The sequence below is a fragment of the Panthera leo genome, chromosome D1, assembly GCF_018350215.1.
Source record: "Panthera leo isolate Ple1 chromosome D1, P.leo_Ple1_pat1.1, whole genome shotgun sequence".
Classification (NCBI taxonomy): domain Eukaryota; kingdom Metazoa; phylum Chordata; class Mammalia; order Carnivora; family Felidae; genus Panthera; species Panthera leo.
The window spans coordinates 106,770,498-106,798,178 of NC_056688.1; the positions used below are offsets into that span (position 1 = coordinate 106,770,498).

Below are 27,681 nucleotides of genomic sequence, written 5' to 3' on the forward strand. Positions count from 1 at the left end.
CTCTGTCTACCTCTGATAGGCTTTCAGGAATTAGATCTGCTGTCCCCGGCTCTTTTTTCACCTCAACATTCAAGTCCGTTCGACGTGCACAGCACTCTCCTTGTATAATTCGAGAACCCGACAGTCTGCCACTGAGCCGAAACGTGGTGGCCATAGATGAGCTCTGTGGACGTTAAGACCCTCGTTTCGGTGTCGGTAAAAAGCCTCTGCTAGTGAGTGTTGAGGATGTACTCTGAAGCTTAGAAAACACCCCAAGGGGCACCTGGGTGGCTCGGTCGGTTGCACGTCCAACTCTCGGCTCCTGCTCAGGTCATGATCGCATGGTTCATGGGTTGGAATCCCGCATTGGGCTCTGCAGTGACAGCGCAGAGCCTGCTTGGGATTCTCTCTCTCTCCCTCTTTCTCTGCTCCTCCCCTGCTCTCTCTCTCTCTCAAAATAAATAAATACACATTAAAAAAGAAAAAAACACCCCCAACACAGAAGTCAGTTGCCCTAATGTACACTCCGGCCGCAGAGCCAATGTATCCAGTGGCCCTTTCCCCAGTTTCTTTCCCAGCTTCTAAGCCACCGTGTCCTCACAGCCACCGTTCCGCCCTTCGCGTGTTATCAGGTGCAGCAGCAACACTGAAGGTAACAAAACTCCGCGGAAACAATTCAGATCAGCAAGAAACCGTGAGAAAGTTCGGCCTCTTCCCATTTCCAGCACTATCCAGGCGCAACTCTGGGGGCACGGGCTCCCGTGACAAAGCAAAGGGAGAGCCAGCCCTCCCTTCCGCCCACAGCCACTGTCCCCAGTGAAGACACAATGCCCCAAATCAGCAAAACTGTGCTTTTTCCCAACGAAGGCAGGAAAAAGCATCATGAACAAGGATCAAGAAATCTCACCCACAAACCAAGTCAGCCGTTGAAGCAGAACCAGGGACAGCAAAGACAACGATTTTCGATCCTCGCTTTTATGCCAAGAAGTCCAATGAGGACAACGTGCCAAAAATTGCAGGAATAAAAAGGATGGAAACTATGAACTTGACACCCAAAACGAACACGCTTACCCAACACGGTCGACACTGCCCTTGCCACCTAAGCTCACAGGCTGCCTGGATTGGATGCTGTGGCTGCCCAAACTCCTACATGACCCCCTGGAGAGAGGAACTTGGAGGTCTTCGATGGTGAAAAATATATACATCTTGGTGCTGCCCAGGCTTACGTGGGCCATAAACGGACCCACCATAGCTGTGCGCGGTGTCAGGAAATACGCCCGCATCACTGACGTCACGAGCGTGGTACCCAGAACCGCCGTTCCCAGTAGCCAGAAGGCATGACGACGGAGTCCGGACGAAGCTGCTGACCTGACATTTGCCTACAAGCCAACCTTTAGCCTTCCTCCTGGAGGAAATCCGGCATGGCCTTGTGACAGCTGTGCTTCTCTGTTATGGAACCTGCCCGAAAGCACTTGTCCCCAGCGTTTTCCTCGCTCGACGGATCTGTCCGGGTGGGACAAACAGTTTCAGATGATGCAGGAGGCACAACGCGCCCCCAGTTCTCTACAGAACCTCACAGAGTGAGGGCAAATGCTGAGGCAGCGGCTTCAGACAAAAGGTACTTTGTCAAGGAAAACCACAATAGCCTGACTGCGAGCGTGGTCCGTGAGGCATCAAAGGGTATCATCAAATGCAAGAAAGTGGTCTCTAGTTAGTTCTGATAGTGCACATTTTACGGGGGATGGGGGGGCGCGGGTAGTGACCAGCCTGAGAGAGTCAGCACTACGGCCACCACCGAGCATTTCCTAGTCGCGGGGCTGCTGGGTGAGCCCAGGCCCCGCGCTGAATTATGGGAGCTCTGATCACAAAAAAGGGCCACATGGTGTGAGCACACACAGGTCTTCAAGGAGAACAGCATGAAACAGAAAAAGCTGTCCCTCGTTAGAAAGGCGAAGAAATCTGCCTTTTGGTTTTTTTAAGCGGACAGACTGAAATTCTGTTAGACCACAGAAAATTAGGCGGTTAGATGACACAGCTCCCCCACGCGAAGCCCCAGAATTATTCCTGGGCACAGGAAAATTCTAACGTGCGCTTTCTTCACTCTTAGCAAAGTTCTAAGTGGATAAAAGAAGAACAGTGTTGGGGCCCCTGGGTGGCTCAGGTCATGATCTCACGGTTCGTGAGTTCGAGCCCCGCGTCGGGCTCTGCACGGACAGTGCGGAGCCTGCTTGGGTTTCTCCCTCTCTCTCTCTCTCTCTCTTTCTCCCCCTGCCCCTCCCCCACTTGTGCTCCCCTCTCCCAAAATAAATAAATAAACTTAAAAAAAAAAAAAGAAGAAGGTTATTCAAAACACAGGATTCCATCAAGGCAGCGGCTGACGACGGCAGGGATCCTGCCTCTAACTGCTTCATCGTCTTTGTGCCTGACGCCCAGCCACAGTCAGCTGACGGCATGGCCCGGCTCCGGGGGGACGGGGACACAGGCTGGGGACGCACCTGATCGCTGCGGGCGACTCCGTAGCGCAGCTCGTTCACAAAGTGCTCGCAGTTCTCACAGGGCAGCGAGTAGGGCAGCTCCTGGCCCACCAGCTGCTCCGCCCGCTGGACGATTTTGCCGGGAGGCAGCGGCGAGTACTTGTCGTCGTGTTTGTTATTGACCTGGTACCTGTCTCTCCCGACCACGTCATCCAGCCGCTCTTTTTTCACCACGGCCTTCTCAGTCAGGGTGGACATGATGCTGGCCGCGCCCGCTCCCGCAATTTCACCTGAGGATTCACAAAGAGGAGACAGAGGGATCGGTCCCGGGCAGGCCCGTCGGGGTCCGTCCGCAGGCCCTTGGCACCAACCACGAGAGCGTGAGCCGATGTGGGAGGGAACGGGGAGCAGGGCCAGACACCTGCTGTGTGGCTTTGGAGAAGGTACTTGCGGTCTCTGGGCCCCGGTTTCCTTATCCGAAATGTGGAGTGGTCAAGTTTCGGGATTTGGTGTGATCTTTTTTTTTTTTGGACCCAGAGAAGCTGACCTTCTACACCCCGTGACTCCTCAGGGGCCCTCTTGGCTGTGCAAATATGGGCCCTGAGCACAGCCATCTCCCTAGGGGAATAGAGTATGACCCTTCTGGGAGTCCAGCAGGGATGCGCTCCCGTGACAAACACAAGGCTGATTACTGCCGAAAAGGTGGATCTGTAGCTCCCAGACTTCTGGAAGCAGTTCCTCGAGACGTGGTGCCAGGGAGGCCCCCTGGGTGCACTGGCACGGCCCCGGCCGAGGCTGAGGGACTGGAAGGGACACCAAAGCTCCAGAAATTAAACTGCCTGTGGAATATTACTCAGCCACAAAAAAGGATGAGGTCTTGCTATTTGCAACAACACGGGTGGAGCTTGAGGGTATTAACGCGAAGCGAAAGAAGTCAGACGGGGAAAGGTGGATTCCGTATAATTTCACTTACACGTGGAACTTAAAAAACGAAACAAATGACTAAAGAGATAAACGAAAAGCAGAAACAGACCCATAAGACAGAGAATGAAACGGTGGTCGCCAGAGGGGAAGGAGCAGGGGTGGGGTGGGAGTGGGAGGTACAGGCTTCCAGTTACGGGGTGAGGCAGTCACGGGGATAAAAGGCACAGCACAGGGAGTGTCATTAGGGATGTCGTAGTAGCCTCTTCTGGGGGCGGATGGCGTCTAGACTTGCGGTGAGCACAGCGGAACGGGCAGACTTGTCCCTTCACTGCACACCTGAAGCTAATGCAACATCGTGTGTCAGCGATACTTCAATTTAAAAAAAATAGGGGCGCCTGCGTGGCTCAGTCGGTTGAGCATCCAACTTCGGCTCAGGTCATGATCTTGCGGTCTGTGGGTTCGGGCCCCGCGTCGGGCTCTGTGCCGACAGCTCAGAGCCTGGAGCCTGCTTCGGATTCCGTGTCTCCCTCTCGCTCTGCCCCTCCCCTGCTCGCGCGTTCTCTCAAAAATAAACGTTAAAAAAATTTTTTTAAGTTAGCCATTAAAGAAAATATTAATTAAGTAGGATGCCTGGGTGGCTCAGTCAGCTGAGCATCCGACTCTTGATTTTCTGCTCAGGTCACGATCTCATGGTGTGTGGGATCGAGCCCTGTGTCGGGCTCTGTGCTGACAGCAGGGAGCCTGCTTGGGATTCTCTCTCCCTCTCCCTCTCCCTCTCCCTCTCTCTCTGTCCCTTCCCTCTTCATGCTCTCTCGCTCTCTCTCAAAATAAATAAACTTAAAAACAAATCTTTTTTTAAAAAAAGAAAATATTAATTAAGCAATCATAGAAAGGGCACATGCGTATGGCACACGTTTGATGACTGAATTGGGGGAAATATCAGACTGGGCAGTATAACATCATGGTTAAAGGCCCAGAATGGAGAGTCAGACAGCCAGAGTTCAACTCCCACCTCTACCTCTATCTGCTGTGTGACCTTGGGCAAGGTGCTCAACTTCTCAGAGTCTCTAAGTCCTTGTAGAACAGAGATGATAACAGCCCTCTCTGTCCCTACTGTACCGCAGTGGGGGCTGCAAGGATGATCAGACCTGGCCATGTAAGGTGACTTCTCTGGTGCCTGGAACAGGGGGAGTGCCCAGCAAGTGTCAGCTGTCACTATCATTAGGGTCGTTCTCCATGCTTCCTTCCAACTCTGATTTCTACCATTTCCTGAGTAGCATGAGGTCAGTCCTGAGCTATCTGGCAAGATTCCTGCGTGGCTCTCATGAGAAGATACATGTGGAAGAAACTTTTCCCATTAAAGGAGCATCACCCACCCAATGACCCGTGACACACACCTGTCCCCAGGATCCCTGCCATGCCCTCCCCTGTCTCCTGTCCACCAGGTACATCCACTGTGCAATCAGTCAACACGGAGGCCCTCCTGTGTGTCGGGCCTTGTCCAAGGTGCTGGAGAGAGGGGCATGAACCGGACAGGGTGCCTCCCCTCAAGTGGCTCATATTCCAGTGAGAGGACTCACCCCGATAAGGAACAAATACACAAAATCAGGTACTTCTAGGTAGTGAATATGCTCTGGATTAGATTAGGTGAAATATTACAGGAGACGATGACTAGGAGAGGATTACAGGAGAGGGGAGGCTCGGGAAGGGGAGGGCCACCCCAGGGAATGGGCGTCGAGTGGAGCCTGGAATGATGGGGGCAAGGCAGCTGTGCTGAGATCCAGGAAGGAGCATCACATGCAAAAGGAAGGGCAAGGGCAAGGGCAAGGGCCTCCAGAAGGAAGAGTGTGGTAGGCTCCAGAGGCTGCAGGGAGGCCGGTGTGGCTGCAATCCAGAGACCCAGGAGGAGGGGAGAGAAAGATGAGGGTCAGAGAGGCAAGCAGAGGCCAGACCACACCGGACCTCATGGGCCACAGTATAAACTTTGAGTCTTATTCTATGTGTCATGGAAAAGCCGATCAAGAATTTGGGGGTGGCTGGGTGGCTCAGTCAGTTAGGCCTCCGACTTCGGTTCAGGTGAGTTCGAGCCCCCCATCAGGCTCTCTGCTGTCAGCGCAGAGCCTGCTTCGGACCCTCTGTCTCTCTCTCTGCCCCTCCCCTGTTCATTCGCACTCTCTCTCTTGGTCTCTCTCAAAAATAAACATTTAAAAAAAAAAGAATTGGGGCACCTGGGTGGCTCAATCAGTTAAGCATCTGACTTCAGCTCAGGTCATGATCTCGCGGTTCGTGAGTTCGAGCCCCACATCGGGCTCTGTGCTGACAGCTCAGAGCCTGGCGCCTGCTTTGGATTCTGTGTCCCGCACCCCCCCTCTCTGCCCCTCCCCTGCTCATGCTCTGTCTCTCTCTCACAAAAATGAATAAACTTAAAACAAATTCAAAAAAAAAAAAGAATTTTAAGGGGCATCTTCTTCCCAACTGGTCTTTGGCACGTTGTCTCAGAGCTGGTGAGAAGCACTCCCACACCCCGGTTGGCACTTTTTCCTCATCCCGCCCCCCCTCCCGGGGACCTGCCCTACTCAACTTAGGGTGCCATGAAGGGGGAGGCATCCAGGTGAGCTCTGGTGCTCGAGAGTGGTTAGGGACAGATAGCAAGATGGCTTCAGGAAATGCCAAAACTGGGCACCCTGCCCCCAAGTACAAAGCCACGGCCGTTATGCCAGATGACCAGTTCAAAGGCATCAGCCTCTCTGACCACTAAGGAAAATCTACGCTGTGTTCTTCTCCTACTCTCTTGTCTTTTCACCTTCGCGACCCCCACGGAGATCTTTGCCGTCAGTGACAGGACGGGAGAATGTAAGAAACTCGACTGCAAGTGATTGGTGCTTCTGTGGACTCTCACTTCTGTCGTGGATCCACACGCCCAGGACTGGGACCCAGGTATCGCACCCCCAGGGTACCATCGCTCAGGACAATGGAGTCTTCAAGGCTGATGAAGGCATCTCGTTCAGGGGCCTCTTTATCATTGATCATGAAGGAATCCTTTGGCACATCATGTGAATGACCTCCCTGTCGGCCGCTCTGTGGATGAGACTCTGAGACTCGTTCGGGCCTCCCAGTTTACTGACAAGCATGGGGGGGAGTGGGCCCAGCTGGCTGAAAGCCTGACAGTGATACAGTCAAGCCCGATGTCCAGAAGAGCAAAGAATAATTCTCTAAGCAGAGGCGAGCGCTGGGTCATTTTCGGGCCGGGCTGCAGTGGGCGGCCATGAAAACAAAACCTCTTTTGTACCATTGTCATGCTTAAAACACAAGACTTTAGATTTGGTACTGGGATAGGACAGGCCTTTCCTGCAGGGGCTGGGGAGGCCAGCCTTTCTTCCTCGGGTCTGCCTTCCTTCCTTTCTTCCTGGTCACAGCTCAGGCTGTGCTATGGGGCAGGCCACCTGATCTGCAAGGAAGTGGGGCATCGCTTTTGATCTTTGGTTGTTTCTATTAAACTTGAACTGAGAGGGGGGAGGAATTTTAAGGAGAGAAGTCACATAATCAGATTTATACTTTAGAATGATCATGCTGGCTGCCCAGGGAAGGAGGGACGGGCCACAAGCGGGCGAGGGGCAGAGAGACCAGCCGGAAGCTTCAGAGGAGAGAATGGTGGCTTACCCCAGGGCACGACAGTGGAGACGGTGAGATGTGATCAGACCCGGGGTCTGTCTTGGAGAAAAGGCAACCAGCTTTCCTGGTGGATCAGATGCGGGGTGAGAAGGATTGAGGATGACGCCTGGATTTTGGGCTCCAGAAGCTGGGTAGTGTCATCCACTGGAGACTTTCAGGGCGTGTCAAGTTCAATGTGCCACCTGGACACCCGAGTGGAGATGCCAAGTGGTCAAGAGGCTATGTACAAGGCTGAAGCTGAGCGGGGAGGCCTAAGCTGCGGGTATGGGCTTAGGAAACATCCACCAATAGAAAGTGCTGGAAGCCAGGGACCCGAGAGGTCACCTGGGGAGAGTAAGGATGAGGGATATGGGACAGGATGAAGAACCCACACAGGAGACCATGAAAGGAGGGCCCAGTGAGAGAGGAAGAAAGACGGGTGCTGGGTGAAGACCAGAGAGAGGTTGCTCGTGTCAAATGCTGCAGAGAAGACTAGTAAGTTTTGATGAGAAAATGGACCTTTAGCTTTGTCAAGATGTGAAAGGTCTTTCAGTAGCTGTGAGAAGGGCTACTTTGGGAGGGGGCTAAACAAAGAGACAGCCCAGTGGAGGGAACCGAAGAGAGACGGGCAAGTGAAGAAGCGTTGATGGCCATGGTAGACAATCAAAGATTCGCTCTACAGGGAGTTATCTAGAGAAGACATGGGGGTGAGGCCATTAGTTAGAGGAAGGGGGAGGGTGGGGGCAAAAGACTTGTCCAAGAATGTCCACAGCAACTGTATTCACAGCAGCCGAAAACTGGAACCAATCCAATGTCCGTCAGCGGGAGAACGGACAACAAACCAAGGTGTATTCACATGACAGAAAACACCCAGCAATGATAAAGAACTTGCTACTCACAAGCCGATGACTCTCACGGGCTGAAGGAAAGAAGCCAGACACAAAGGAGCACAGACTATGCAGCTCTTCTGACATGAAGGTCTAGAGCAGGCAAAACTGATTTATGGCAAGAGAAGCTACAATAGCGATCATCCCTGGGGGTGGGGGTGGGGCAGTGATAAGAGGGAGCCTCTTAGGGTAGGGGAAATGTTCCAGATCTTGATCTGGGTCACTGTCACACGGATGGAGACTTTTTTTTTTTTAATTCACTGACTATACGCTTTACTCTGTTTCTGTACTTTACTATATTTATGTTATACCTCAGTTTAAGCGAAAAAAAAAGGTGTAAGAAAAGTGATGGGGGACCGTCACAACGATTCTCCCGGTGAAGTGTTCTTAGCCTCAGTTCACAGATAAGGAAACCAAGACTGAAGGCTAGAAACTAGGTTCACCACCAAACCTGCTGCCCAAAAGCCCATGCTCTCTCAGGGAGCTTTACACTTAAGAGTTGAATGTGTTGGGGCGCCTGGGTGGCTCAGTCGGTTGAGCGTCCGACTTCGGCTCAGGTCACGATCTCACGGTCCGTGAGTTCGAGCCCCGCGTCGGGCTCCGTGCTGACAGCTCAGAGCCTGGAGCCTGTTTCAGATTCTGTGTCTCCCTCGCTCTGCCCCTTTCCCGCTCATGCTCTGTCTCTCTCTGTCTCAAAAATAAATAAACGTTAAAAAAAAAAAAAAAAAAAGAGTTGAATGTGTTCTGGGCGCCTGCATGGCTCAGTCAGTTGAGCATCCAACTCCTGATTTTGGCTCAGGTCATGATCCCAGGGTTGTGGGATCAAGCCCCATGTCAGGCTCTGCACTAAACTCAGAGCCTGTTTGGGATTCTCTCTCCCTCCCTCTCTGTCTGCCCCTGTCCCCTGCTCACATTCTCTCTCTCTCTCTCAAGACAAAAACAAAAACAAAACATAAAAGCAGAGCCACCCCCTTGGAAGCCCACCTCAGCCCCTATAGGGAACCCTTAGGGTCCCAAGGGGCAGAGTTGGAAAACCATTGCCTCACACCAGATTGCCTCCCCGCAGCACTCAGGAACCAGCCACCAGGCGGGGAGCTGAGGTCACCTGTTACCCACAGCCGCCCATCTCCCTCTCCTCCCAGCCCCAGCACAGCAGAGGCCCTCCGCGCCCTTACTTGGGGGTGCCAGGTGGACCACGTATCCATCGCCAACGTAGATGGCCCAGTGTCTGTAGAAAGGGCGGAAAATCTCAATCAGGTCTCCAACTTTGGGCTCTGGCTGCAAAATCAAGAACAGGGCTGTTAGAGGTGGCACAAGTGAGACCTTGGAACCAGGTAGCAGAGGCCGGGGTCCCTTGCCAGAGGCTGTCAAATTGGGAGGGTGTCTCTTAGGTACTCCGCAACCTGGCCTTGGGCCTGACCAAGAATTGGTATGTCTCTGGAAGTAATGTCCTCCCGGCTGCTCATCCCAATGACGAGTGGCTCTGTGTGTGTGTGTGTGTGTGTGTGTGTGTGTGTGTGTGTGTGTGAATGTTAGTATATGAATAAAGGAAACTTCTTCCTCCTGTACACTATACTCACACCAACACTTCTAACACCAGATATGTGGTTTTTCCACACCAAGCCATTCGATCCTCGGTGGAAATGGACTGGATGTCGTACAATTTACCCCGATTCTGACACTCACTGCCCAGAGTTAACACCGACCCCACGGGTTAAGGGCTCAGTCCCCCAAGGCTGCCCCCCCCGCCAACTCCACTTCAGCTGCCAGTCACAAATCCTGGGTGTCACCTGCGCTTCTGACCAACCAGCTATAAATCAGGGGTTCCCATATCCGCCCCCCCCCTCAGGTTCTATAATTGGCTACAACGGCTCACAGAACTCAGGAACCATTCACTTACTAGATCACCGGTTTGTTATAAAGCATGCAACTCAGAACAGCCAGATGGCAGAGACGCGCCGCACCCGGAAGGCATGTGGGACGCACACAGCTGTCCGGGGTGCCACTCTCCCAGCACCTCCCTGTGTTCACCGACCCAGAAGCTCTCCGAACCCCTTAGGTTAGGGTCCTCACGGAGGCTGCGTTAGTTACACAGGCATGATTGATTCATTCATGGGTCCTTAGCGATGATCTCGCCCTCCAGCCTCTCTCCCCTCCCAGGAGGTCGGAGGTGGGGCTGAAATTTCCAGCCCTCTAATCAGGTCAGTTCCTCCAGCTCTGAACTCTCATCACCTCATGAGCAGAAACTCCAGTGCGGGTGGAAGGGGCTTGTTAAGAATAATGAAAGATTCTCCTCTCTCTCCTGTCAGTCAGGAAATTACAAGGGTTTTAGAAGCCTCGTGCCAGGAATTGGGGACAAAAACCCAAAATTATACTTCTTACGGCCTCACAAGAAGTGCGCGCAGGGGTGAGTGGGTGCGTGTGTGCCAGGGAAATGCCACTGGGAGCCCTACCCTGCTGGGGCACGTGGGGCAGAGCCGGAGAAAACTTCAGAGAGGTTCGAGATCACTTGCCTTAGCATTATTGAGGGACCAGCAACAGACCCTATGCTAAGTGCTGGGGGTGGGAGCATTCGATTTGGACCAGAATCAGGGGTGACAAGCTTCTCTGGTCCAAGCCAATCTTAAATCTCTTTAATGAGCAAGGAAAATCCCTTTAGTCTTCAGCAAGTGAAGGATCTGGGGTGGGGGGGTGGGGGAGCCTCTGGCCTGCTTGCCCTTGGTGGGCAGACCCACGGGGGCTCGCCCACATTCCACCGCCAAGCTCCACGGACCTGACAGAGATTTCATCAAGGATGCGATGGGGAGGACTCACCCCTGCATGGCCTCCCTTAGGATAAAAACGAAGGTTAGTGGGACTAGCCAATCACAACTCCACAAGGCCTACGAAGCAAGGTCAATGGCAAGTTCATTTCTATTTATACAAACATTAAAACTGCAAATAACTATTACATATGACAGGAAAAAAATCTTTTCACAGAAACGTTATGGATAAATCATGTTCTCTTCTGCAGTGATTGTAAATAGTCTGCCAAAAAGAAGGCTCCCCGACCTTACTGGGAACCTACTTCAGAACAATGGACAATGGTTGCAATTTATGAATCCCACTTGTTTTCCAGAATAAAAGAAAAAAATGTATTGTGTATTGTTTGGTGAGAATTAGGGGGTCTTCAGAAATCCCCCAAAGGGAGTTTAGCTGGGGGTCCCCATGAATAAGCAAGGACATGAAGACAAGGCAGGGATCCAGCCCTCAGGAAGCCCACCGACTACAACAGGAGACAGTTTGACCATCAGTAATAAGATGTCAGGCAATGAGCAGTTGGTGGGTGTGCAGACCCGAGGAGCTCACTGTGTTCCAGACAAATACCAGTGAAAGGAGGTCTACACATAGAAGGATGCCTGAAAAAAAAAATTTTTTTATTGCAATGACAAAAATATCTACAAAGAAATTCAAACCTTATAACCGTAAACATCAAAAGGTAACAGGGCGGCAAAAGCCTGGTGCTCAGTAAAGGAAGCCATACCCGAAAAGCAGTGCAATGTATTAGCCCATGTATGTCTCGTTCCAGAAAAGCCGTCACTATAGGAAAGAAAAACGATCCGTGATTGCCAGGGGCTAGGAGTGGGGAGAGGAGTGCACAACAAAGGGGCAGGAGGGAGGAACAAACTTTCTGTAATGTTCTGTATCTGATGGTGGTGACAGCTATGCAGTCATGTGTGTTGGTGAAAGCTCATAGAAATGAACGCTAAAGGGGCGCCTGGCCGGCTCAGTTGTGGAGGGAGCGGCTCTTGATTCAAGGTTGTGAGTTCAAGCCCCACGTTGGGTGTGGAGATTGCTAAAACAAATAAACTTTTTTTAAAATTAGAACTATTAGGGGTGCCTGGGTGGCTCAGTCAGTTAAGCGGCCGACGTCAGCTCAGGTCATGATCTCGCAGTCCGTGAGTTTGAGCCCCGGGTCGGGCTGTGTGCTGAGAGCTCAGAGCCTGGAGCCTGCTTCGGATTCTGTGTCTCCCTCTCTCTCTGCCCCTTCCCTGCTTGCTCTCTGTCTCTGTTTCTCTCTCTCTCTCTCTCTCTCTCTCTCAAAAATAATAAACATTAAAAACATGTATTAAAAAAACTAAAATTATTAAAGAAAAGAAAGGGGATGCCTGAGTGGCTCAGTCGTTAAGAATCTGACTTTGTGACACAAGAACAGACACTCAGATCAATGGAACAGAATAGAGAACCCAGAAATGGACCCACAAATGTATGGCCAACTAATCTTTGACAAAGCAGGAAAGAATGGAATAAAGACAGTCTCTTCAGCAAGTGGTGCTGGGAAAACTGGACAGCGACATGCAGAAGAATGAACTTGGACCGCTTTCTTACACCAGACGCAAAAATAAACTCAAAATGGTTGAAAGACCTCAATGTAAGACAGGAAGCCATCCAAATCCTCGAGGAGAAAGCAGGCAAAAACCTCTTTGACCTTGGCCACAGCAACTTCTAACTCAATACGTCTCCGGAGGCAAGGGAAACAAAAGCAAAAATGAACTACTGGGAACCTCATCAAAATAAAAAGCTTCTGTACGGCGAAGGAAACACTCAGCAAAACTAAAAGGCAACTGACAGAATGGGAGAAGATACTTGCAAATGACCTATCAGATACAGGGTTAGTATCCAAAATCTACAAAGAACTTCTCAAACTCAACACCCAAAAAACAAATAATCCAGTGAAGAAACGGGCAACAGACATGAATAGACACTTTGCCAAAGAAGACATCCAGATGGCCAACCAACACATGAAAAAATGCTCCACATCGCTCATCATCAGGGAAATACAAATCAAAACCACAATGAAATACCACCTCACACCTGTCAGAATGGCTAACATTAACAACTCAGGCAACAACAGATGTTGGTGAGGATGTGGAGGGAGAGGATCTCTTTTGCATTGTTGGTGCGAATAAAAGCTGGTGCAGCCACTCTGGAAAACAGTATGGTTTTCTAAAAATAGAACTACCCTACGACCCAGCAATTGCACTACAAGGGATACAGGTGTGCTGTTTCAAAGGGACACATGCACCCCAATGTTTATAGCAGCACGATCAACAATAGCCAAAGTATGGAAAGAGCCCAAATGTCCATCGATGGATGAATGGATAAAGAAGATGTGGTATATATATACAATGGAGTATTACTCGGCAGGCAAAAAGAATGAAATCTTGCCATTTGCAACTATGTGGATGGAACTGGAGGGTATTATGCTAAGCGAAATTAGTCAAAGAAAGACAAATATCATATGACTTCACTCATATGAGGAATTTAAGATACAAAACAGATGAGCATAAGGGAAGGGAAGCAAAAATAATATAAAAACAGGGAGGAGGAAAAAACAGAAGAGACTCAGAAATATGGAGAACAAACCGAGGGTTATTGGAGGGGTGGTGGGAGGGGGGATGGACTAAATGGGTCAGGGGCATTAAGGAATCTACTCCTGAAATCATTGTTGCACTATATGCTAACTAATTTGGATGTAAATTTTAAAAAATAAAAAATAGACGATAGGAAGATGGCGGCGTAGGAGGACGCTGGGCTCACCGCGCGTCCTGCTGATCACTTTGATTCCACCTACACCTGCCTAAATAACCCAGAAAACCACAAGACGATTAGCAGAACGGAGTCTCCGGAGCCAAGCGCATCGAGAGGCCCACGGAAGAGGGTAGGAAGGGCGGCGAGGCGGTGCGCGCTCCACGGACTGGCGGGAGGGAGCCGGGGCGGAGGGGCGGCCCGCCGGCCAAGCAGAGCCCCCGAGTCTGGCTGGCAAAAGCGGAGGGGCCGGACGGACTGTGTTCCGACAGCAAGCGCGACGTAGCGTCTGGGAGGTCATAAGTTAACAGCTCTGCTCGGAAAGCGGGAAGGCTGGAGGACAAAGGGAGGGAGAGCTGCTGAGCCCCCGGACGGCAGAGCTCAGCTTGGCGGGGAACAAAGGCGCCAGCGCCATCTCCCCCGCCCATCCCCCAGCCAAAATCCCAAAGGGAACCAGTTCCTGCCAGAGAACTTGCTCGCTCCGCGCAAACACCCAACTCTGTGCTTCTGCGGAGCCAAACCTCAGGCAGCGGATCTGACTCCCTCCCGCTGCCACAGGGCTCCTCCTGAAGTGGATCACCTAAGGAGAAGCGAGCTAAGCCTGCCCCTCCAGCCCCCGTGCACCTCGCCTACCCACCCCAGCTAATACGCCAGATCCCCAGCAACACAAGCCTGGCAGTGTGCAAGTAGCCCAGACGGGACACGCCACCCCACAGTGAATCCCGCCCCTAGGAGAGGGGAAGAGAAGGCACACACCAGTCTGACTGTGGCCCCAGCGGTGGGCTGGGGGCAGACACCAGGTCTGACTGCAGCCCCGCCCACCAATCCAGTTATACACCACAGCACAGGGGAAGTGCCCTGCAGGTCCCCACCACTCCAGGGACTCTCCAAAATGACCAAACGGAAGAATTCCCCTCAGAAGAATCTCCAGGAAATAACAACAGCCAATGAACTGATCAAAAAGGATTGAAATAATATAACAGAAAGTGAATTTAGAATAATAGTCATAAAATTAATGGCTGGGCTTGAAAACAGTAGAGAGGACAGCAGAGAATCTCTTGCTACAGAGATCAAGGGACTAAGGAACAGTCATGAGGAGCTACGAAATGCAAAACAAAATGGAAACCACGACGGCTCGGCTTGAAGAGGCAGAGGAGAGAATAGGTGAACTAGAAGATAAAGTTATGGAAAAAGAGGAAGCTGAGAAAAAGAGAGATAAAAAAAATCCAGGAGTATGAGGGGAAAATTAGAGAACTAAGTGATACACTAAAAAGAAATAATCTACGCATAATTGGTATCCCAGAGGAGGAAGAGAGAGGGAAAGGTGCTGAAGGGGTACTTGAAGAAATAATAGCTGAGAACTTCCCTGAACTGGGGAAGGAAAAAGGCATTGAAATCCAAGAGGCACAGAGAACTCCCTTCAGACGTAACTTGAATCGATCTTCTGCACAACATATCATAGTGAAACTGGCAAAATACAAGGATAAAGAGAAAATTCTGAAAGCGGCAAGGGATAAACGTGCCCTCACATATAAAGGGAGACCTATAAGACTCGTGACTGATCTCTCTTTTGAAACTTGGCAGGCCAGAAAGGCTTGGCACGATATCTTCAGTGTGCTAAACAGAAAAAATATGCAGCCGAGAATCCTTTATCCAGCAAGTCTGTCATTTGGAATAGAAGGAGAGATAAAGGTCTTCCCAAACAAACAAAAACTGAAGGAATTTGTCACCACTAAACCAGCCCTACAAGAGATCCTAAGGGGGATCCTGTGAGACAAAGTACCAGAGACATCGCTACAAGCACAAAACATACAGACATCACAATGACTCTAAACCCATATCTTTCTATAATAACACTGAACGTAAATGGATTAAATGCGCAAACCAAAAGACATAGGGTATCAGAATGGATAGGGGCGCCTGGGTGGCGCAGTCGGTTAAGCGTCCGACTTCAGCCAGGTCACGATCTCGCGGTCTGTGAGTTCGAGCCCCGCGTCAGGCTCTGGGCTGATGGCTCGGAGCCTGGAGCCTGTTTCCGATTCTGTGTCTCCCTCTCTCTCTGCCCCTCCCCCGTTCATGCTCTGTCTCTCTCTGTCCCAAAAATAAATAAAAAACGTTGAAAAAAAAATTAAAAAAAAAAAAAAAAAAAAAAGAATGGATAAAAAAACAAGACCCATCTATTTGCTGTCTTCAAGAGACTCATTTTAGACCTGAGGACACCTTTAGATTGAGAGTGAGGGGATGGTGATCTATTTATCATGCTACTGGAAGCCAAAAGAAAGCTGGAGTAGCCATACTTATATCAGACAAACTAGACTTTAAATTAAAGGCTGTAACAAGAGATGAAGAAGGGCATTATATAATAAGCACAGGGTCTATCCATCAGGAAGAGCTAACAATTACAAATGTCTATGTGCCAAATACCGGAGCCCCCAAATATATAAAACAATTACTCACAAACATAAGCAACCTTATTGATAAGAATGTGGTCATTGCAGGGGACTTTAACACTCCACTTACAGAAATGGATAGATCATCTAGACACACGGTCAATAAAGAAACAAGGGCCCTGAATGATACATTGGATCAGATGGACTTGACAGATATATTTAGAACTCTACATCCCAAAACAACAGAATATACTTTCTTCTCGAGTGCACATGGAACATTCTCCAAGATAGATCACATACTGGGTCACAAAACAGCCCTTCATAAGTATACAAGAATTGAGATCATACCATGCATACTTTCAGACCACAATGCTATGAAGCTTGAAATCAACCACAGGAAAAAGTCTGGAAAACCTCCAAAAGCGTGGAGGTTAAAGAACACCCTACCTAAGAATGAGTGGGTCAACCAGGCAATTAGAGAAGAAATCAAAAAATATATGGAAACAAACGAAAATGAAAATACAACAATCCAAACGCTTTGGGATGCAGCGAAGGCAGTCCTGAGAGGAAAATACATTGCAATCCAGGCCTATCTCAAGAAACAAGAAAAATCCCAAATACAAAATCTAACAGCACACCTAAAGGAAATAGAAGCAGAACAGCAAAGGCAGCCTAAACCCAGAAGAAGAAGAGAAATAATAAAGATCAGAGCAGAAATAAACAATATAGAATCTAAAAAAACTGTAGAGCAGATCAACGAAACCAAGAGTTGGTTTTTTGAAAAAATAAACAAAATTGACAAACCTCTAGCCAGGCTTCTCAAAAAGAAAAGGGAGATGACCCAAATAGATAAAATCATGAATGAAAATGGAATTATTACAACCAATCCCTCAGAGATACAAGCAATTATCAGGGAATACTATGAAAAATTATATGCCAACAAACTGGACAACCTGGAAGAAATGGACAAATTCCTAAACACCTACACTCTTCCAAAACTCAATCAGGAGGAAATAGAAAGCTTGAACAGACCCATCACCAGCGAAGAAATTGAATCGGTTATCAAAAATCTCCCAACAAATAAGAGTCCAGGACCAGATGGCTTCCCAGGGGAGTTCTACCAGACGTTTAAAGCAGAGATAATACCTATCCTTCTCAAGCTATTCCAAGAAATAGAAAGGGAAGGAAAACTTCCAGACTCATTCTATGAAGCCAGTATTACTCTGGTTCCTAAACCAGACAGAGACCCAGTAAAAAAAGAGAACTACAGGCCAAATCCCTGATGAATATGGATGCAAAAATTCTCAATAAGATGCTAGCAAATCGAATTCAACGGCATATAAAAAGAATTATTCACCATGATCAAGTGGGATTCATTCCTGGGATGCAGGGCTGGTTCAACATTCACAAATCAATCAACGTGATACATCACATTAACAAAAAAAAAAAGAGAAGAACCATATGATCCTGTCAATCGATGCAGAAAAGGCCTTTGACAAAATCCAGCACCCTTTCTTAATAAAAACCCTTGAGAAAGTCGGGATAGAAGGAACATACTTAAAGATCATAAAAGCCATTTATGAAAAGCCCACAGCTAACATCATCCTCAAAAACTGAGAGCTTTTTCCCTGAGATCAGGAACACGACAGGGATGCCCACTCTCACCGCTGTTGCTTAACATAGTGTTGGAAGTTCTAGCATCAGCAATCAGACAACAAAAGGAAATCAAAGGCATCAAAATTGGCAAAGATGAAGTCAAGCTCTCACTTTTTGCAGATGACATGATATTATACATGGAAAATCCGATAGACTCCACCAGAAGTCTGCTAGAACTGATACATGAATTCAGCAAAGTTGCAGGATACAAAATCAATGTACAGAAGTCAGTTGCATTCTTATACACTAACAATGAAGCAACAGAAAGACAAATAAAGAAACTGATCCCATTCACAATTGCACCAAGAAGCATAAAATACCTAGGAATAAATCTAACCAAAGATGTAAAAGATCTGTATGCTGAAAACTATAGAAAGCTTATGAAGGTAATTGAAGAAGATATAAAGAAATGGAAAGACATTCCGTGCTCATGGATTGGAAGAATAAATATTGTCAAAATGTCAATACTACCCAAAGCTATCTACACATTCAATGCAATCCCAATCAAAATTGCACCAGCATTCTTCTCGAAACTAGAACAAGCAATCCTTCATATGGAACCACAAAAGGCCCCGAATAGCCAAAGTAATTTTGAAGAAGACCAAAGCAGGAGGCACCACAATCCCAGACTTTAGCCTCTACTACAAAGCTGTAATCATCAAGACAGCATGGTATTGGCACAAAACAGACACACAGACCAATGGAATAGAATAGAAACCCCAGAACTAGACCCACAAACGTATGGCCAACTAATCTTTGACAAAGCAGGAAAGAACATCCAATGGAAAAAAGACAGTCTCTTTAACAAATGGTGCTGGGAGAACTGGACAGCAACATGCAGAAGGTTGAAACTAGACCACTTTCTCACACCATTCACAAAAATAAACTCAAAATGGATAAAGGACCTGAATGTGAGACAGGAAACCATCAAAACCCTAGAGGAGAAAGCAGGAAAAGACCTCTCTGACCTCAGCCGTAGCAATCTCTTACTCGACACATCCCCAAAGGCAAGGGAATTAAAAGCAAAAATGAATTACTGGGACCTTATGAAGATAAAGAGCTCCTGCACAACAAAGGAAACAACCAACAAAACTAAAAGGCAACCAACGGAATGGGAAAAGATATTTGCAAATGACATATCAGACAAAGGGCTAGTATCCAAAATCTATAAAGAGCTCACCAAACTCCACACCCGAAAAACAAATAACCCAGTGAAGAAGTGGGCAGAAAACATGAATAGACACTTCTCTAAAGAAGACATCCGGATGGCCAACAGGCACATGAAAAGATGTTCAACGTCGCTCCTTATCAGGGAAATACAAATCAAAACCACACTCAGATATCACCTCACGCCAGTCAGAGTGGCCAAAATGAACAAATCAGGAGACTATAGATGCTGGAGAGGATGTGGAGAAACGGGAACCCTCTTGCACTGTTGGTGGGAATGCAAATCGGTGCAGCCGCTCTGGAAAGCAGTGTGGAGGTTCCTCAGAAAATTAAAAATAGACCTACCCTATGACCCAGCAATAGCACTGCTAGGAATTTACCCAAGGGATACAGGAATACTGATGCATAGGGGCACTTGTACCCCAATGTTTATAGCAGCACTCTCAACAATAGCCAAATTATGGAAAGAGCCTAAATGTCCATCAACTGATGAATGGATAAAGAAATTGTGGTTTATATACACAATGGAGTACTACGTGGCAATGAGAAAGAATGAAATATGGCCCTTTGTAGCCACGTGGATGGAACTGGAGAGTGTGATGTTAAGTGAAATAAGCCATACAGAGAAAGACAGATACCATATGGTTTCACTCTTATGTGGATCCTGAGAAACTTAACAGAAACCCATGGGGGAGGGGAAGGAAAAAAAAAAAAAAAAAGAGGTTAGAGTGGGAGAGAGCCAAAGCATAAGAAACTGTTAAAAACTGAGAACAAACTGAGGGTTGATGGGAGGTGGGAGGGAGGGGAGGGTGGGGGATGGGTATTGAGGAGGGCACCTTTTGGGATGAGCACTGGGTGTTGTATGGAAACCAATTTGACAATAAATTTCATATATTGGAAAAAATAATAAAATAAAATAAAATAAATAAAAAATAAAATTAAAAAAAATAAATTGCAAATACTTTCTAAATCAAAAAAAAAAAAAAAAAAAAGAATCTGACTTCGGCTCAGGTCATGATCTCACAGTTTGTGAGTTCAAGCCTCGCGTCGGGCTCCGGGCTGACAGCTCGGAGCCTGGAGCCTGCTTCGGATTCTGTCTCCCTCTCTCTTTGCTCCTCCCCCACTTGCATTCTGTCTCTCTAAATAAATAAATAAACAAATAAATAAGCATTAAAATACACAAGCAAATTGCCTGCCCCTTATAGGAGCAGATGGTACCTATTTCCAAATAGGCACAAGGCCAATACATAAAAGCACCCAAGGACACTTCTTTTTAAAAATGAAGTGAAAGGTGGCAGACTCACCTGTGGAGCCCTGTGCACCAGTTTCTAACTAGTGCAAAGACTCGGTGTTCACATGGCAACAAGGATGATCTTTTAGATACAGAGCTAAGTGGAAAAAGGAGAATAGCTCTGCAACCCAACACCGCTTATATAAAGATACCCACACGCAAACCAATGATACGCATCTTAGAAGAACCATACCCGCAAAGATCGTCTTAAAAAACCAACAAGAAGGGCGCCTGGGTGGCTCAGTCGGTTAAGCGTCTGACTCTTGGTTTCAGCTCAGGTCATGATCCCCACGGTTCATGGGTTCAAGCCCCACATAGGGCTCTGCACTGACAGCACGGAGCCTGCTTGGGATTTTCTCTCTCCTTCTCTCTCACTCTGCCCCTCCCCTGCTCCTTCTCTCTCTCTCTCTCTCTCTCTCTCTCTCTCTCTCTCTGCTCCTCCCCTGCTCGTCCTCTCTCTCTCTCAAAACAAACAAATAAATATTTTTTTAATAAAATAAAAAATAAAAAACCAACAAAACCAAGAACAGAATCATGTGGACTAACGAACACACATTAAATACATCAGGATGCTAGCCCTTGGAAAGGGATGAGGATATAAGGGAACCCAAAGAAACCAAAACAAAAAACCCACAAGAGAAGGGCGGGGGGGGGGCGGTCTTACAGGGACCAGCCAGGACAGGATGCCATGAACTAAGAATATGAATGACTTCACCCTCTGTCATAGAATCTAACTAGAGAAACAATAACTTCATGAAACACACAAGCCAACTGAGCTGAATCCAAGTTAAGAACTCAAGGAATCATGTTATAAAATCAGATGTATGAGCACGACAATCCCAGTGCCAAATTTGTGCCTGTGCTTATTTTTGTATGCAAGCTAAGAATGGTTTTTATGTTTTTTTAAGTGGTTGGGGGAAAAGTCAAAAGAAGAATGATGTTCTGTGACACATGAAATTGCATGAAATTCAAACTTCAGGGTCCATAAAATTTCATTGGCACACAGCCACACCCACTCATTTACATATTGTCTGGGGTTGCTTTCTCTCTACGGTAGATGAGTTGAGGGGTTGCAACGGAGACCCTATGATCTGCAAACCGTAAAATCGTCACTATCTGAGCTTTACAGAAAAAGTTCGCCAACTCCTGTTATAAAAGGTTGGGGAGTGGGGTAGCTGGGTGGCTCAGTCAGTTGAGTGCCCAACTCTTGGTTTCTGCTCAGGTCATGATCCCGTGGCTTTGTGGGCTCCAGACCCACATCGGGCTCTGTGCTAGCGGTGTGGAGCCCGCTTGGGATTCTCTCTCTCCCTCTCCCTCTCCCTCTCTCCCTGCCCCTCCCCCACTGGTGCTGTCTCTGTCTCTCTCAAAACAAATAAATAAACTTTTAAAAAAAGGATCGGTAGTGATGTCTCCCTCACTCAGCTTGATCCACATTCTGGGGGATCTGTTTGTCAGCTGGTTCTTCCTCCAGGAGCAAGTGGCCAACAGGGTGCATCAGGAAGAGAGCTACCTCGGGGCGCCTGGGTGGTTCAGTCGGTTGAGCATCCGACTTCGGTTCAGGTCACGATCTCGCGGTTTTTGAGTTCAAGCCCCGCGTCGGGCTCTGTGCTAACAGCTCGGAGCCTGGAGCCTGCTTCGGATTCTGTGTCTCCCTCTCGCTCTCTGCCCCTCCCCCACTCACGATCTCTCTTTCTTTCTCCCTCTCTCTCTTTCTCTCTCTCAAAAAATAACATTTAAATTTTTTTTTCTTTTGAAAAGCAAGAGAGCTACCTCTCCAGGGCTGGACTCCTGGGATTCCCCAGCACGCACGGTAACCAGGGTTCTACGGCACAACGCAGGCGGAAACAATGGCAAAGCTGAGACTCTGTGCCCATGGGATTTCAGAACAAAAAGTCTTTATCCTTCCCACAAAAACAGAGTTACAAAGAGCTGCATAACAGCCATTTTCCTTAGCAAGCAAACCGAGGAACAATTTCTGGCCTCCGAAATTATCGGAAAAACAACCTACATAATCATCAACAAGAACCAATTAGATAAATTATCCCGCATCCACCTGGCCATGTGCACATACAGTCATTGGAGAAAACGAGGTAGATTTATATGAGCTGACGTGGAACTAGTTGTAAAAGTATGTTGAAGACACGATTATCCCATTTTTTCCCTAAAATACATTTTTGTATATTTATAAGCAAAATGCACTGTATATACTATGCATGATCTGGGAAAAACAGACCAAATTGTTGTGTATTATTTACAGTGGGGGTTGGGCTTCAGAGACTTTCAACATTTTTTAAATGTTCTTTATTTATTTTGAGAGAGATGGGGGGCGGGGAGGGAGAATATGAGTGGGGGAGGGGCAAAGAGAGGGAGAGAGAGAGAATCCCAAGCAGCCTCCATGCCATCAGTGCAGAGCTCGACGCAAGATTCAATCTCACAAACCCGGAGATCATGACCTGAGCTGAAATCGGGAGTCAGATGCTTAACCAACTGAGTCACCCAGGTGCCCCTGAGTTACTTGTATAATAAAAACTTTTTAAGATTTTTAGATGGGGGGAAAAAAAATCCCTCATGTTGATGAGCTTGCAGTTTTTAATTGGAAAAGGTGGCTATTATCTGTCACCAAAATCCCTTGAAATCATCTCCCATCTGGAACCTGTAAATATGACCATGTTAAAGATGTTTAAAAATCAATAATGCAAAAAAAAAAATAAATAAATAAAATAAAAATAAAAATAAAAATCAGTAACGCTTCAATATAAGATATAAAAACATAAATTTTAAACTAATATTGAGGGATATGTATCATCTTAGAATCAAGACCCACTAGGGATAAAAGCCAAAGAAAAAGGCACAAAGGAAAAGATAAAAAGGTTTTTAAACGTTTTAAAAATGTTAAAGGTCTTATTATTAAAAGTTTCTAGGGGCGCCTGGGTGGCTCAGTCGGTTGACCATCCACCTTCAGCTCAGGTCATGATCTCATGGTCTGTGAGTTCAAGCCCCGCGTTGGGCTCTGTGCTGACAGCTCGGAGCCTGGAGCCTGCTTGGGATTCTGTGTCTCCCTCTCTCTCTGCCCCTCCCCCGCTCACACTCTGTGTGTGTGTGTGTGTGTGTGTGTGTGTGTGTGTGTGTGTGTGTGTCTCAAAAATAAATAAACATTAAAAAAAAATGTGTTTAAGTTTCTATCACTGCCTGCTATGTTCAGACTCCCTTTTACGGGAAAATGATTGCCCACAACCCGAGACTGCAGGGACCATGGGCCAAACCAAGGGTGAGAGGAGAGAATGCCAACTCTGGTCAAATAGAAGATGCTTTGACAAATCAAGAATGGCTAGTGAGTCACGTGCATGAGGACGTACTAACTCCAGCAGCCGAGGTGCCTGCAACGACCTTGATCCTGAACTGCCTCCCAGCTCCCTGGGAGACCCAGCCTTATTATAGCTCAAGTTCTTAGATTTTCACGAGAATCCTCCTACCTCTCCACCTGTGTCCTTAAATTAAAAACTTCTTTACCTAAGCTGGCGTGAGGGGGGTGCTTGTTACTTCTAGCCAAAAGAGCAAGACCAGCACATTCTATGCATTGAAACAATACCACAAATGACCATGATCAGCTGGAAGAAAATGACAGAAAAACAGATACATATCTTTAATATATAAAGAGTTTTGGGGCGCCTGGGTGGCTCAGTCGGTTGAGCGGCCGACTTCGGCTCAGGTCACGATCTCGCGGTCCGTGAGTTCGAGCCCCGCGTCGGGCTCTGTGCTGACAGCTCAGAGCCTGGAGCCTGTTTCGGATTCTGTGTCTCCCTCTCTCTGACCCTCCCCCGTTCATGCTCTGTCTCTCTCTGTCTCAAAAATAAATAAACGTTAAAAAAAAAATTAAAAAAAAAAGAGTTTTTACGAACCAATAAAAAAGATTTAAATATCAAACTAGGAAAAAATGGACAAAGAGCATGATAAAGAATTTTAAAAGGAGATATACATATTACCATTAACACAAACACATTCTAGTTAGTCAAATAAATGTAAACTAAAACCTGGCTTTTGGGGGAATTAAAATACTGATATTATGTTTTTATTATTTTTTTAAATATTTATGTATTTTTGAGAGAGACAGAGTGTGAGTGGGGGTGGAACAGAGGGAGACACAGAATCCGAAGCAGGCTCCAGGCTCTGAGCTGTCAGCACAGAGTCCGATGCAGGGCTTAAACTCACAAACCATGATATCATGACCTGAGCCAAAGTCAGATGTTCAACCGACTGACCCACCCAGGTGCCCCTAAAATACTAATATTAAATATAAGAAAAGATACAAGTAAACACATACCCTCATTCGCTGCTGATGGGAATAAAAATTAGTGCACCTTTTCTGAAGGGTAATTTGGCAATTTGTATCACTAACCTTAAAAATATTCATACTCTTTGACCCAGTTTCTATTTAGAGACCAGATCTTAAGCAAATCATCTGAAATATCCACAAAAGATGTCCATTCCAAAGTTACATCTAATGACAAAACATTGGATATGTAAAAATCCTACATAAAGAGATTCTTAATTCTTGCCATATTTATATACGAGGATACTACATGTTATGTTGTAAAGCTTTATTTTAAAAGAATACTTAATGCGCCTGGGTGGCTTAGTCAGTTAAGAATCTGACTTTGGCTCAGGTCATGATCTCACAGTTCGTGAGTTCGAGCCCCACGTCAGGCTCTGTGCTGACAGCTCAGAGCCTGGAGCCTGCTTGGGATTCTGTGTCTCCCTCTCTCTCTGCCCCTTCCCTGCTCATGCTCTGTTTGTCTCTCTCAAAAATAAGTAAACATTAAAAAATTTTTTAAAAAGAATACTTAATGACAAGAAATGCCCTTTCATATTAGTTAATGAAAAGCCTTATACAAAATAGTATATACTTTTAAACTTTGTTTAAAAAAGAAAACAATGAAGAAAATCTGGAAATATGCCAAAATGTGAACAGTGTTTATTACTAGGCAGTGAAATTGGGGGTATTAATTTTCTTTTTAATTCTCTTCTAGTTTTCCAAAATGTTCAAATACACATATATTTATTTTAGGATCAGAAAAAAAAAAAAAAAAAAGTCTTGACAAACATCAGTGTGTTCAACTTTGGGTAATGCATACAATTACTATTATGTAACAAAATAAATACACGTGGAAATAGACAAGAAAGATAAATACCAACATCTCAGAGATTCCCTCTGGGTGCAGGGGCGATGTGTGGTTACTGGGATCATTCTCCTCCTTCTGTTTTTCGGTATTTTCTAGCTTTCCCACAAATCGCATTTTTAAGTTCATAGCATGCTTCCCAACATTTTACGATGCAAAATTTTCAAAGAGACAATCTGAATTTTCAAACATTCAAAATTGACAGAATTTTTTAGTGAACATCTGTGTACCCACCACCTAGGTTCTATGATTCTGGTAGTGTATTTGCTTTATCATAACTATGTGCACCTACTCATTCCACCTGTAGAGTATCTTTAAACTCTTCCTTTAAACTTAAACGGAGGTCGAAGTGTCTGGGTGGCTCAGTTGGTTGAGCGTCCGACTTCGGTTCAGGTCATGATCTCATGGCTCATGAGTTCGAGCCCCCCATCAGGCTCTGTGCTGTCAGCTCGGAGCCTGGAGCCTGCTTTGGATTCTGTCTCCCTCTCTCTCTGCCCTTCCCTCGCTCAATCTCTCTCTCTCAAAACTAATAAATAAACATTTAAAAAATTTTTTAAAAAACTTAAATGGAGGTGTGTGGGTGGCTCAATTGACTGAGTGTCCGACATCAGCTCAAGCCATGATCTCAACGGTTCGTGAGTTCGAGCCCCGCGTGGGGCCGTCTGCTGTCGGCACCCAGCCTGCCTCGGATCTTCTGTCCTCCCTCGCTCTCTGCCCCCACCTCTCAAAAATAAATAAACATCAAAAAAGTTTTTTTTAACTTAAATGATCAGTGTTCTGAGAGAAGCAGAGGTGAAGCGCCGAGGGAGTCCCGGACGAGGCAAACAGCAACATCGCCGTGTGTGATGTGCTCTAACCGTGCTCTAGAACTCGCTGGGTTCCTGACTCTGAGCCTGCAGCCTTTATCCCCAGCTGTGGTTCTGAGGCTCGAGCGAGCACGCAAATTGCAGGAGAGGGGGCTGCTGGCATGCATGTGGAATCACCTTGCATTTTGAACAGATCCCCTCTCCCACCCTAGGGCAATGGCGTCAGTGGCCAAGGACCTCCCTCGAGAATCCCTTCACCTTGGGGATGCCCGCCTCTGCCTGGGAGGATCAAGGAACTCATTTATTTGCTCCTTTCACTCAACAGATGCTCAGAGTGCTAGGTGCCAGGCGCCAACCTAGGCACCTGGGCTGTGTCTGTGAACAAAGCAAAGATTCCCGGCGTCACGAGCTTTTGTTCGTGGGGGAGAGACAGCATTTTTTTTTAAACCTTAGTAAATAAGTAAATCACCTAGAATATTAGAAGAAATACCAAATACAAACAAAAAGAAAGAAAAGGTAAAGCAGGGTTCAAGGGGCTGGAGGGGGACGGGAAGGGGTCAGGGAAGGCGGACAGCAGGCCCTGCAGATATCTGGGACATCGAGGCAGAGGTCACAGCCTGAGCAAAAGTCCCAAGGAGGAGCGTGTTTGAGGAACAGCCCAGGAGGCCAGTGTGGCTGGAGAGAAGGAGGCGAAGGAGGAGAGGGTTTTGAACGAAGGACGGAGAGAGGTGTAGACGGCTCAGAGAAGACGGGGCGGTGGGGAAAAGAAGCCACAGGTTTCTGAATTTCTCTGACAGTTGAACCAACGGGATTTGCTGATGGAGTGAGGTGGGGTGTGAAGGAAAGTGGAGTCAAAGATAACCGGGGCTTGGGGGCGCCCGGGGGGCTCCGTCGGTTGAGCGTCCGACCCTCGATCTCGGCGCAGGTCACGATCTCACGGTTCACGAGATCAAGCCCCGGGTCGGGCTCTGCGCTGACAGCATGGAGCCTGCTTGGGATTCTCTCTCTCCCTCTCTCTCTCTCTCTCTGCCCCTCCTCCACTTGCACTCTCTTTCTCTCTCTCAAAATAAATAAATAAACATTAAGAAAAAAAAGAAAAAGGTAACCAGGGTTTCTGGCCAGAGCAAGGGGGAGGCAGAATGAATAGGCTTTTGGACGGGCCAGCCGCTCGGGGCAGGGGTGGAACCACTCCCAGGTAGCCACACAGAGAGGCCAGGGAGGCAGCTGAACCCACGGGTCTGGAGGTCAAGGGAGTGCTCTAGGGAGAGGGTCACTGGTGACCTTTATGAGCACAGCTCCTATCAGAGGTGGAGGCGGAAGCCTGGCTGAATGGGTGTCGGCGAGGAGGGGGAGGGGAGCTGCAGAAGAAACTAGAAAAGGCAGCACCTGAGATTTGTGTTGAGGTCCTGAAAGGTGAGAGGGGCAGAATTCAAACCCGAAGCCTACGCTCAACCCTCACACCCTCCTCAAGCCACAGAAGGTGGCGGGGGAGGAAGTCGCCTTCAAGGAGGCAATGGACACAGGTACGCAGGGGTGCGGGGCGGACTGGAGCAGAAGCACAGCTGTGAGGGCATCACAGGGGCATTTTTTTAAAGCTTCCAGGTGGCCCTACTGTGCAGCCCAGAGTGAGAACCAGAGGGGAAAGAGCGGTGACACTGAAGGTCAGGCTGAGATGGGCGCAAACCTCATTTGGCAGGTGGGGGGACCGAGG

The 27,681-nt window shown here is 47.6% G+C and overlaps 1 protein-coding gene and 1 pseudogene across 3 annotated transcripts in view; one reads left to right on the forward strand and one right to left on the reverse strand.

The window, feature by feature from the left end:
* The window catches only part of LOC122200143 (phospholipase A and acyltransferase 3-like), a 40,574-nt gene that overhangs the window by 5,225 nt on the left and 7,668 nt on the right, over positions 1 to 27,681 (reverse strand). For all 3 annotated transcript variants that reach the window (XM_042905611.1, XM_042905613.1, XM_042905612.1), the window contains exons 3-4: positions 9,091 to 9,193; positions 2,475 to 2,743 (exon numbers count right to left, since the gene is read on the reverse strand). In XM_042905611.1, coding sequence (XP_042761545.1) covers positions 2,475 to 2,743; positions 9,091 to 9,193 — 372 coding nt within the window. The remainder of the gene's footprint in view (positions 1 to 2,474; positions 2,744 to 9,090; positions 9,194 to 27,681) is intronic.
* LOC122200227 lies at positions 6,031 to 6,681 on the forward strand (annotated as a pseudogene).